General features: G+C 50.1%; 1 protein-coding gene across 5 annotated transcripts in view; it reads left to right on the top strand.

Annotated features, from left to right (window-relative positions):
• Positions 1–12119, top strand: part of NUP210 (nucleoporin 210) — a 96439-nt gene extending 84320 nt beyond the window's left edge. For 2 of the 5 annotated variants that reach the window (XM_039886584.1, XM_039886582.1), the window contains 7 exons: positions 2244–2367; positions 3423–3569; positions 5972–6222; positions 7166–7382; positions 9160–9255; positions 9337–9420; positions 10640–12119. In XM_039886584.1, the coding sequence (XP_039742518.1) occupies positions 2244–2367; positions 3423–3569; positions 5972–6222; positions 7166–7382; positions 9160–9255; positions 9337–9420; positions 10640–10743 (1023 nt within the window). In that variant the 3' untranslated portion in view covers positions 10744–12119. Of the gene's footprint in view, positions 1–2243; positions 2368–3422; positions 3570–5971; positions 6223–7165; positions 7394–9159; positions 9256–9336; positions 9421–10639 lie in introns of those variants that run through there. The other 3 variants (XR_005658146.1, XM_039886583.1, XR_005658147.1) reach the window with 3 other exon arrangements.
• The last annotated feature ends 470 nt before the right edge of the window (positions 12120–12589 follow it).

Here is a 12589-nt window from a genome sequence, read left to right as displayed (position 1 = left end):
GAATGTCCTAGGAGTTGAGGCTGTGGGCATACCAGCCCAGTGGTTTGGCGTCACTGTCAAAGTTAAACCTCCCCCAGCAAGTTACCTTTTGAGTCTTTCTGGAGGTGAATGAAACTGCTCTCTCTTTTATTTATCTCCAGCTAAGGATGAATCAATGAGCAGAGTCTGGCTGTATCCCAAATGTGTCTCATTTTTAGAGCCAGTGTGCCTTTATCAGATCCAGCAGTTTAACCTGAGAGCTTGTGTATTTAGTGCTGCAAAAATGCATTTTGGGCCAGCCAGTTGCAGAGAGAGGCACCTTGTGACTAATAAAGCTGTGCTGTCCTGGAAGGAGCTACTTAGAGTGGTCAGGGGTGAGCACCTGGGGGAGGGGTGCTGGCAGAGGGAGCATGGCATGGGCAAAGGTGTGCAGGGTTCGAGAGCTGAGCCCTTGTGACTAGAATATAGAGTGTGGGGGAAGTGGAGGCTGATTTTGTGATCAGATAACAAAACATGTTGATTTTCAGGTACTTAGTTCTGTGGAGTGTTTTAAGTATTTAGGCTCTTGGGCCAGGCTGCATGGGTTCAAATCCCAGCTGGGCCGTTGAGAGACTGTGTGACCTTGTGTAAGTTATTTAACCTCCCTGTGCATCATTTTTCTTAACTGTAAAGTGGGATAAAAGTTTTGTACAAAATAAAGAATTAATATGTGTGAAGCACTTAGAATGCTACTTAGCACATAGCATGAACTCAATAGGTATTAGCTCTGCTGTTACTATTCCAGGGTAAAGAGGTTGAAGCTTATGCCAGACGCAGTAAGGGTTCATCAGGGATTTTTTAAATCAAAGAATGATATGGATCAGAGGTAAGTTTTGGAACAATCACCCAGTGCCCAGCAGAGTCTAAGAGCCTAAGAGAAGAGAAATAGCTGCAGGGTAACCAGCCAGGAGACTGAAGATGGGCTCTCAGCTGGCACTGTTGGGTGGGCAAAAGCTAAGGGTAGGTTTGGGAGAGATTCAGGAGAGAGGGTCATCAGAGCTCCATGACCCCAAAGTTGGGAGTGAGGGAGAAGGAGGCCCTGGGGACGATTCCTCAGAGTCTGGCTTGGGTGATAAGGTGAATGTCTGTCTTTTGCTCTGAGAAAGGAGCACAGAAGGAGGGGCCAGTGTGGGGGGAATAAGATGAATGGCTTTGGGACATGGTGAGTTTGAGTTCCTCTAAGTGAGGCTGGTGGTGGTGATGCAGCTGATTGGGTGTGTCTGGAGCTCCAGGGCGGAAAGCTAGAGATGGGGCAAGGGTCTATAGCACAGGGATTGTTTTGAAAACCTGGAAGTGAGCAGGAACATGCAGGGCAAGAGAGGAGTGGGGTCAAGGCCTTGGCCCTCTAAGGTGTGGAGGAGAGGGAGGAAGCTGGGAGAGGACTATAGCATGGCAGACTGGAGTAGAAGAAGAGGTGGGAAGTATGAGTGCAGGGATAGAGGTGATCATTGCGGGTTTGCGGTCTGCCTACAGCTCTGTGTGGGCCACAACCCTAGGAGCTATGGACCCTCCTGGGAAGAGTGGGACCCCATCCCCACTTTCAAGGAGATCATGTTCTGGTAGAAATCAGACCTGAGGGAGGCAGGAAGTGCTTGATGCTTGCCCAGAGTGGAGGCAGGCAGCCTTCTAACTGGAGAAGGCTGCTCTGGAGCTGGGCCTGCAGGGAAGATGGGGTTGGGCTTTGCAGAGGAGGGTGGAAGGCATGCAGCTGGGGTATTTGGGTGTAGCTTGTTGCAGGATGAGCAAGAGGGATGAGCAGGGAGAAATCTGGGAAGGTTGGAGTCTGGGACCCTTCACTGCTTGGGCTGTGTGAGTATACATTTTGGTCAGATTGACTTATTTTGAACAAATGATGGTAAAGTAAAATGGATTTTTCTCTCATTGCTGAAAAATTAATTAACCAAATCGATGGATAGAGAATTGATGATAACTAACTATCACAAGGGCCAAAATCATTGCCCGCCCTAGACTGACAAATGAATTCAGGCTTGCTGTGCAGCTCCCTGCTCTGGGTCATTACGCAAGTGCTGGGCTGCAGAGTCTGACCAGCCTGGGGTCTAATCCCATTTCTGCCATGTTCCAGCACAGCATTTAGGCTTTAGCCTCAGTTTTGTCACCTGTAAAATGGGCCATACCTGGATCACAGTCACAGGGGCAGATCACAGAAATGCACAGGGCCCGTACATGGTCAGCGCTCCATGAAGTTACTTTGGCTTCCTTCTCAGATTGCAATCGGTGTCCCTCAGAGGATCATAGCCCATCATGTCCACCCTGTCCAGACCAGCTTCCAGGAGGTCACAGCTTCCAAAGTGATGGTCACTGTGGGAGACAGAAACTCTAACCTAAAAGGTAGAGAGTAAGGAAGGCTTGGGTGGTCTGGGTAGGGGCCTTGCCAGGCTCAGGGAGTGGGGAGGGGATTTCTTGTGACCTTCTAATTGGGGTTTAATATGCTCTTCCTACTCAACTCATGCCAATTCCAGAGAGAACATTTAACCCCAGTTGAACTTCTCTTTCTTGCTCTTTAGAAATTCGAGTCATGCACAAGCAGAAGCTGTGAAAGGAATCTTCCTAAAAGAGCCTGACACCCAGAAACTGTCTATTTCTGAGCTGGAAATATGACTTTAGGCCTAGGGCACCCAAGTAGAGAAAGCCACGACTAACCATCATTAATCACAGAAAGGAATGACTGAGCTGACCCCACTTCTGATTTTCAGTTTTGTAATTACCTATCCTAAGTCATGCGTAGAACATTCAACTGCATCTCCTGCCCATGACTGCCCTGGATAGCAGCTGCCAGAAATAAATACATCAATTTATAAAAAGCCAATATAAGACTTTTTTAAATAAAAATAAATACAAGGCCTTTAAAAAAAAAAAAAAAAAGCCACTGAACTGGTAGAATTAAACAGCACTGTTTTTGTTCTGATTCACCAAAGTGCAACTGAGCAATACTGTGCTGCTGCGGAAATGATATCAGTGTATTAGGAACTGTTGCCCTCCTGACGTCCAGAAGTAAATTGCCATTTTTCCCTTGCTGACAGGAATAGACAGCACACGTTAGTGGGCCAAACCCATCTGCCATACCCCTGGACACAAGTTCTAGCATAAATGCTGAAATTCTGAGCTGAAATTGCCTGGATTCAAAATGACCCCCTCCTCTGTAAAGTTTGTCCTCAGCTTTTATAAACTATGGTGCCATCATGAAGCTTTGAGCAGCCCTGGGGGCCTCACATGGAAGGAATTTGGGGTGTAGGTGCCATTTTGTGGCCAGGCCAGCCTCCATGTGACCTGTTCCTATCCCCTCATCTTGGGGCTTTCCAGGCAGGTACAAAGGCCTTGGTTGGCTTAGGTGTGGCGGCCAGCAGGCCTGGTCCACATACTTCTAACTCTCTCCCTATTTCTAGGTGAGTGCTCCCCAGCCCAGATGGAAGTCATTGAGACCCTGCGCCCAGCATCCCTCATCAGCTGCCAGCTCCAGTTCAAGCAAGATGTCTTTGATTTCCTGGCACGTGACGTTTTTACTGCAGAACCAAAGTTTGACGCTGCTCTGGGTACGTCTGCAGGGGTTTGAAAATGGAAATTGACTTGCACAGAAGGTTTGCCTTCAGTGGATTTGGCTCACAATGGCTTTCTGTCCAGACGGTCAGTCTGTCAGGAGCCCAGCCTGGGGATCGATGCTGTCACTCTGGCCTCTGTGGTTCATTGCAGCCTCCAGGAGGGATTAGCATTCCTGTCCAGGAGTCGTGGCCATTTTAGGCAACCACCTACTCCAGCAGAAAGGACATGATTCAGAGTTAGAAACCCTGGGCTTGATCCCTCTTTTGCTCTTCTAAGCTTAGAGCCTATAGGTGTTGAGGTTGCATCCCTCTGTTAAATGGAGAGGATGGTGCCTTGCTCTGACTGCAGGTCAGGACTCTGAGAGGAGCAAGCCAGAGAGGGATGGAAGAGTCCTTGTTAAGAGATCATGTGGCGTGTCATTAACTTGTTCTGTGGAACTGAAGGCCAGCATTGTGGGCAAGAATGACTACCTGGACCAATGGTGTGCTGGCTGAGCCACGGCAAGCATCACCTCCTTGATATCAAGAAAGAGATGCTCCTCCAAGGGTGCTGTGAGGGTTCAGTGAGATAATTCCTGTGATAATGCTTAGCATAGTGCCCAGCACATCTTGAATCCTCAGTGGTATATGCCATCGTTATAATGATGATTATTGATGATCAGTGGATACTTCATTCCTTTCTAAGTATATGCAGCCCAGTCTTAACTGGGAGAAGTTGGCAGGCTGTAAGCCCAGTTTGTAGCTCCCAGTGGCCTAGATAGAGGCCTCCTCTTCCTTTGCTCACTCTGTACCTCTATCCTTCTGGCAGCAGCACCAGAGCATCTTTAGTGCCCAGGCTGCTGTCTGAGAACAGGACATGCATCTGAGGGTACATTGGGTGTGGGGCCCAAGCCTAGGGCTTAGCACAGAGTAGGTACTTGGTGGTCCTGGAGCCAGGTTATTCACTGACACATCCCCAGGGGGATAATGTAATCTCTACTTGACCAAGAGAAACAGGGCCAGCAAGAAAGCTGACTTGCCTAGGGGTGCTTAGCTGGCTTGGGCATAGATGGGACCCTAACCCAGACATCCAGATTCCAGGTTTAGGGAGCGTTCCAAGATACCACTCAACAGTGTTTATTCAGCTCATTTATCTACTCTTGGTCAGGCATAGAGGATATGAGACACCAAGATAGTCCCAAGTTATGCCTTCACAGAACTTCTTGCTGTATCTGGGGCTATAGGCTATACTGGCAGTCAGCCCTAGCTTGACCTGCAGCCCAGTGTTGGGTCATGGAGTCTGTTTGCCATTTTCTTATTCTCGTTTTGAGCTAGGCTGGCTAGACACTGAGATGCAGAGCTGAACCAGACTTTCCTGCCCCAGAGAGCATCAGTCCAGTGTGGGATCTGCTGAATGGAGGATTCTGAGACAGTAAAAGAGGGTGTTGGTCACAGAAAGGGTTTCCAATAGGCTGAGGGCACTGACAAAGGACTTCCCGGGAGGTCCCTGGAGGAGGGGGCCTCATCTGGGCTCTAAAGGATGAATAGGAATTCTCCAGTTAGAAAAGCAGGAAGAAGGCATAGCATCAGGATATAGGTGTGTCAACTGATGGTCATTGGTGCCACTTCAGCACCAACAGAAATCCCCAACTTGGGGTGTGGTGAAAAAGGAAACTTTATTCAGAACAAACAGTTCAGTTGTGATACAGCACAACTGTGAGAATAGCTCGATAGCGTTACAGCTCAGTTAAAAGACCGCAGGGCTATGGAACAGCATAGCTGTGAGGCAGCCCTGGGGCGAGGCCCCTCTCTGGCTAGACAGCTCTGCTCTGCCTCTTTTGCTCCACTCTGGTCCAACAAGATGTCTTCGGTGTTTCAGCTCTAGCTGGGGAAACAGTCCTCCGTTTTTAGTGGGAAAGGAAATTGCACTCTCCAAGCCAGAGGGGAGCTGATTTATATAGACTGAAGTCCTTCCCCCCATCCCCCATCACTGATTCATTCTTCCTCATGCAAATGAAGACTCCAAATCCTCACAGTTTGATTGGTCCAAAAGACACTCTCTTGACTGATCAGAATGGAACTGCTCTGATCAGTCAGTGAAGATGCTGATGGGGATATAGCTACACAGCTCCGATTGTACAGGGAAAGCCTCAGTCCTATTGGAAATGCAGGTCCAGGAACTCCTTTAGAAGGACTGGCTCAGATGGCAGGAACATGGTGCAGGCAGGCAGTTCAGTGCAGGCTTCTCCCCAAAGTGTGGAGAAGTGTGACCAGCCCCTGTTAAGAAAACAGCTGCTAGGCTCTGCTTTTAAATCTGAGCCCAGCTAGCCACAAGGGACTCTTCTTGGTAGGCATCTTCTTTCTCAGGGCCCACAAGTAGGAGGAGAGGACAAAGTGGAACACCTTTGTCTCCACAGGCCAGTACCTCTGCTTGGTCACAATGCACAAACTGACGGACAAGCAGCGAAAGAACTTGAGCATGAAGAAGACAGTACTGCTGGTCACTGCATCCCTCCTGGGCAGCCACTTCTCTGAAGAGCAGGTTGGGGCTGAGGTGACCTTCAGCCCAGGGCTGTACTCTGACCAGGCTGAAATCCTTTTGAGCAACCACTACACCAGCTCCGAAGTTAAAGTCTTTGGTGCCATGGAGATTCTGGAGAACCTGGAGGTAAGTAGTGTCCACGCATAAGTCAAGGGCATTAGAAAGGACCAGGCGGCAGGAGGACTGAGTGGAACATGGAAATCCTGGAACACCTCTTTTTAAAATTAAAAAATATATTTTAATATTCTTATCCTTTTTTTCCCCCCGCAGCACTATTGGTCTCTATTAGCCCACATAGTTGTATTAAGTATTATGATTTCTGCTGGTCTTCCCCAACTGGAAGTTAAGTATGCCAGGATAGCATTTAGTACAGGGCCTCCCTAACATATAGTTTGCGCTCAGTGAACATTTTAAATGTTGAATGAATGAGTTTAGTGCGGGAATACTGCTGGCTTGGGGCAAGAAGAAAAGCCCTAATCCATAACCTGTCACACAACTGGGACAAGTCTCTGGGCTTCAGTTTCCTCGTCTGCTGAATGGTAGGTGAATGATGTCCTGAAGTCCAACGAGTTGGGAAGAGACCACAGGTGATGTGTGAAGGGATTTGTTGGCTTCTCTGCCTGCTCCCTCTCTTGTTTTGCTGCAGCAAATGTCACTGAATAATCTTGGAGGAGAGAGGGATAAGTGGGTTGCTGGTAATGGGTCTGTCAGGTCCTGAGGTTGGGCTGCTGGCAGTTGGTCCTTAACAGGAGCTCCAGGCTACTTTCTTGAAAGCTGGTGTTTGGTAGATAGTTCGCATCAGTTGACCACTTTTCGAAAGGGCGTTTGATTAAAATTTAATGATACTGATTTGTCCTTTCCTTAAAAACACCCCAAGAATAGACGGTGTGTTCTTTACCTGACTTTGTGGATGGCATGCTATCATTTAGAAGTTCTCAGGCATCATCACCTGCCTAGGATGTGGCTCCTGAGCAGGGGTCCCCACACCTAGCCTTCAGGCACGGGAAAGAGTTACAACATCTCAGGCAGAAGTGGGGGTGCTCCTCACTAGTCTTGATGTCTCTCCCAGGTGAAATCCGGGTCCCCAGCTGTGTTGGCCTTTGAGAAGGAGAAGTCTTTGGGGCTGCCCAGCTTTGTCACATACACAGTTGGCATCTCGGACCCTGTGGCCGGCAGCCAGGGACCCCTGTCCACCACCCTGACCTTCTCCAGCCCCACGACTAGCCAAGCCATCACCATCCCAGTTACCGTGGCCTTTGTGATGGATCACCGAGGGACTGGTCCTTGTGAGTCACGGGTTGGTTCACCAGCTGGGACAAACCTGGGCAGAGAGGGATGAGCTATAGTGGCCCTGGATGTTAGTGGAAACCTGGGAACGTGGGAACTAGAGGAGTCGGAAATGCAGAATGTCCCACAAAGTGAAAGTCGCCTCTTTGGGCAGTCATGGACACTTTGCTGCCCCCTAGTCCATTCTCAACATGGCAGTCAGAGGGATCTAATTAAAATATAACTAGATTGTGCCCCTCTGCCTTGCACTCTGCCATGCCTCCCATCTCCCTTGGGAGGTAAAGCCCAAGTCCTTCCAAGGTCGTAAAAGGCCCCCACATGATCTGCCCTTTCAACCCATTTATGAATCACCCCCTCTCCTCCTGTGCACCCTACTCCAGCTAGACTGGCCTCCTTCCTATTTTTGGAATACACGCTGTCCCCAATTAGAGCCCTTGGCATTCTCTGTTCCCTATGCTTAAGAAGCTCTTTTCCCAGATAGCCCCCTGGCCAAAACCCCTACCTCCTTCAAGGCTTCCCTCAAACATTACCTTCCCCTAGAATCTGAAAATTCAAACCTCAGCCCAAACACTGTTACCTTTGTGTTTCTTCTATAGCACTACTGCCTGCTACCTACTAACCTATGCCATAATTAATATAATTAATTATTATGATTTCTGCTGGTCTTCTACAACTAGAAGTTAAGTATGTAACAACACTTAGAACAGGGCCTCCCTAACATACAGTGGGTACTCAATAATGAATGCGTTCATTTATTCTGTCATCATTGGTTAGCACCTGTTGTGTGCCAAACTCTGTGCTGGGTAGATGCCTGAGAAGTTCCCGAACCCCAACCCCAAGAGAGAGGCATGGAATCACAACCACAGTTAGAAATGATTCTAGAGATGTGGCTGAGAATGGAGGCAGCACATAGAGGTGGGTAGTTTCACCTCTTTTAAGAGTGGTTGCAGTTCAAAGGGGGCTGCTTCAGCTAAATCTGGAAGAATAGGTGGCCAGGGAGAGGGCAATACAGTCAGAAAGACCCTGGGGTGAAGTGCCGGGGGAGAGGCTGAACCAGGAGGAGCTGGAAGAAGCCTGGAACAGCAGGCCAGAGGCTCAGGCATTTTTCTTATGGCAGGGAAGTAACCTGGTCGGGCCTGGTTGGAAGTGGACTGAAGGGGTGGGACCAATGTTGGAGATACTTGAGGCCACCACCTTCTTCTTGCCAAGTTCAGGACAGCCCAGTGAGGGTATAGGGAGGGTCCTTGATAAGGTGTGAGGGTCTAGGACGAGGCCTGGGTGGTGCTGAGGTGGGCCTGAAGGAGTAATGGCTTTGGGACAGAAGATGCTGGGCCCTTTTGGCGCATGCAGCCTCAGTTCTGAGAGCGGTGGGGTCCCTGTCCAATGCCTTTTCCCCTGACTTCCATTTTTATTTTAATTCACAACTTGGCATTTTCAATACTACCTTGCCTTTGGGGCAATATGGCTGACTCCTGGGCAGCCCACACCCTCAGATAGGCCTATTCTACCCTCGAACCATAAAGAAACAGCCTTCCTGCTGAGCAGTGCTGAGCTTTTCCATGTGGAGAGCATCTCCACCAAGGAAGCAGGCTGTCGGGTGGAATAGGGTCGGATCCAGTGGCCCAAGTGGAAGAGGACAAAGCACTGGGGTGACAGACCCACAGGACCGGACACTGTCCTGGGCCTCAAGCAGGCCACCTCATCCTCTGACCATGCACACAGGCACAAGGGGACTCCACCTGGCGGTTTGGTAAGTCATCTTTCCGTTGATCATAGATGGAGCCAGTCTCTTCCAGCACTTCCTGGATTCCTACCAAGTCATGTTCTTCACACTTTTTGCCCTGTTGGCTGGGACCGCTGTCATGATCATAGGTGAGGCAGACTACATTGTGTCCCTTGGATTGCTCCTCCATCCTCACCCTGCTCTAACCAGCCACCTTTGTGGTCCTGCAGCCTACCACACAGTCTGCACCCCCCGGGAGCTCACCACATCGCCAGCCCTCTCCCCACGAGCCAGCCCTCGGCACAGCCCCCACTGTGAGTAGCCACCCCGAGGGCATAGCCAAACAGAACTGGAATGAAGGAGAGTGGTTCTGGGGGAAGAGATGGGGGTTGAGGCCCTGAACCCCAAGTCTCAGCAGGCATGGCTCTGGTCAAAAAGGAATAGCCAGGCATGAGGCCCAGAGGGCAGGTCTGGGAACTAGTGGAAATCACAAGGCCCCGATGCCAGTCCTGGGTCCTGGGTCCTTGGCTAGAAGAGCTTTCCCCAGACAGTTGGCAGCAGGGAGCTCTGTCCCTGCAGGTGTGCATGCTAGGACTGGTTTCCATTTGCTGGGGCTACTGTCTAAGGTGGGACTGGAATGGCTGACTCAGAGATGAGGATTCTGGATAGTCTTGATGAGGGAGAAGAATGGCAGGGCTCATTCCTCATAACAGTTCAGTTGTCTCTGGTGGCCGCCAGCCCCTGGCGACCCTGTACAACTCCAGGGGGCACCCGTCTCTGTGAGTGGTGTCCTCTGAAACTGCAGTGCCCAACCTATACAGCTATACATGGTGGGCCTTATGTCTCCTGATTCCCATTCAAATGTTATCTCCCCCAAACAAGGAATCCTTGAGCTGGTGTCTGCTGACCCTATAGGGTTATGGCCAGGCCTCAAGGGGTCTGTGAATTTTTTAGAAGAGAACACAGTTTTGTATATTCTCCAAGGTGGCAAGTTCCCACCTTCATCCTGGATCTCTAGGATCATAGCCTTCTACCAGGCTGCCTCTTAGGCCTGTGAACTAACACCCAGTGAAAACCGTGGAATGCTCATAGCTCATTTCCCTTGTAACTCTGATATGTTAACTAGCTGTCGTCACAGAGGCACTCACACTTTCTGACTACGTCTCTCCACTCATCCCTTCCCATGTTTGTTGGAGCCACACCAGTTTTCTCTGCCCTAAAGGCTGTTCCTGCCCAGTTAGATAGCCCCCTCCTTGCGTGCCTCTTGGAATGGATGCTTCCATGCCATCCTGAGACTCGCTGTTCGAGCTCAGGGAGGTCAGGGGTCACACACCAGGGTTCTCTGCATGTTCAGCCTTTGTTCCTTCCCTCTGAGGGCCAGCTCAGCAAGCCCCTTGAGTTTGCCCCTCTAATGGCCCAGGGGTACCTGGAGGCATAGTTAGCAAGGCATCTAATAAACGTTTGTTCAGAGGAAGCTCTGAGAAATGTCCCTGACCCTTGTGTTCTTGTTCACTTCATCTCTTTCCACCCTAGATTTTGCTGCTCCATCACCTCCGACGCCTTTCAGTGCACTGCCTCCTGGTCGCAGAGCCAGTCCTCCTTCAAGGCTGTGGAGCCCTGCGTACACCTCTCACTAGCGAGCACACCGCAGAGGCCCTACTGCTCCTGTGCCTCCATCAGGTCCAGCCTGGAGCAAGCCCCCTGAGCCTGGCCCCAGTCCAATCTCACTGCCTCCTGTGTTCTTACAGACCTTTAGTTTAGAATTAACTCATTAGCTTAATCTTATATATTAGAGTTTGTTTGTTTTACTTCAGTCTTGCAAAGGCTAAGATTTTCCGATTCATTCATTTATGCCTAGTTGTCTAGGGTTTCTGGACAATGTGCAGTTATGCTTTTATTTTCTTAGAGTCTCTAAAATTACTCCCTTCTCAAGACTTTGAGCAGGCAGAGCTCTGTTTAGAAATTGTCTGTAGTTGATATTACTGCAGTGGTCTCAGGGAAAGGACTTTTTGATTTGTGTGTCTATGTGGAGGGAGGAGAGGTTCCCTGTGGAAACTTTGCTTTACCCCTGATTTGGGTCCTGCTAGGAAACGAGGGGAGTGATTGGTGAGTGTGTGATGCCTGCCCCATGACTGCACAAGAAGCCTCAGAACCACAGTGACTGGGACCTCTGGTAGACTCAGCCTCATGGGAAATGCTGAGACACTGCAGGAGCTACCAGCCAGGCTGCTTTTTGCCCCTCTTCAGGCCACTGCGAATAGACTGCTGGCCTCTGTGTTTCTTTGTTTCCTAAGCTGTGGAAACATCTCCTGGACTTGGCCTCGGCCCCATGGCGACATCCCAGCTTCTCTATCAGCACAGCAACATTGGAATATCCTTGAGCCAGAGTCAGGAATCCTCTTTTTGTTCGTTTGGAGAAGTTGCTGTGTTTTGCTCAAGCACAAAGACCCAGTATTATTTGTCCCTCCTATATGACAGTCGCACCTCAGCAGATCTGAGCCTCTCTCCTGCCCTGAGCAGGAGATGCTTCCCAGGCGGCCGCTCATGCGCCCAGAGCCCTCCAGGCAGCTCCCCAGTAGGCAGAGCCCAGTGGGGCCAGTGAGGAGGGTGGGTCAAGCTGGGTCCTGCAGACCCCCCCACCAGGAAGAGACTGGAGAGGAGAAGACAACTGGGAAAAGTCCTCCCTCCTTCCCAGCTCCTTGCTGGCTCAGCAGCTGAGGCCTGTAGCACACGGCCCTCTGCCCGAGGTCAGGAGTCCTGCCGCTCTCAGGAAGACCTGGAGACTCACTCCATGGCTCATGCATGAACGAATGTCTGGGGAGTCTAGTTTGACTGAGCCGCAAGTGTGAATCTACTTCAGTCCTTTTGGGCTGGTCCATGTGATTTATTTTTATAAAGCTGGAGACAAGAATTGTGCCTTGCATATTACTTGAGCTCGAACTGACAACTTGGATATAAATAGGCATATTTCTACTTGGTTTGTTTAATAAAGCTCACTATAATTTCTTAAGAAGTGCATGATCATTGCCAGAATTGCATGTGTCCTGCCTGGAAGTGACCCAAGCACTGGTGACTTTGCTTCTGGTTACGTGGATTTGGGGAGGCGGTCTCTTCTGCCACCCCTTGAACCTTCTGCACCACACCTCCCTTCTACAGATAGCCATCAATGCCTTCCTCTCACCTCTGAGAGACCAACCAGTGGCTAGGGCAGGTGGGCATGGTATCTTCCCAGGACTGCCAGTGCAGGGCCCCCACAGGGTGCATTCCCTGTATGAGAACATAGCAGCCCTGCCCACTCGTTCACATGTCACCTAATGTCAGCTCAGCCTTCGCTCTTGGGTACCTCTCCCTCTACCAGGCCCACTCTCTTTTGAGGCTGATCCCCCAGTCACCAGCACCTCTGCTAGGCTGCTCCTCTCGCTGACCTCTACAGCCTGGATACCCTTCCTTGTTATTAATTCTCCCTGCCTTGTGGGCAACTCC

This window comes from Pteropus medius, unplaced genomic scaffold (assembly GCF_902729225.1).
Source record: "Pteropus medius unplaced genomic scaffold, Ma_sr-lr_union100, whole genome shotgun sequence".
NCBI lineage: Eukaryota > Metazoa > Chordata > Mammalia > Chiroptera > Pteropodidae > Pteropus > Pteropus medius.
Note: the sequence above shows the minus strand (reverse complement) of the source record. Positions and strands in the feature narration are given on the sequence as shown.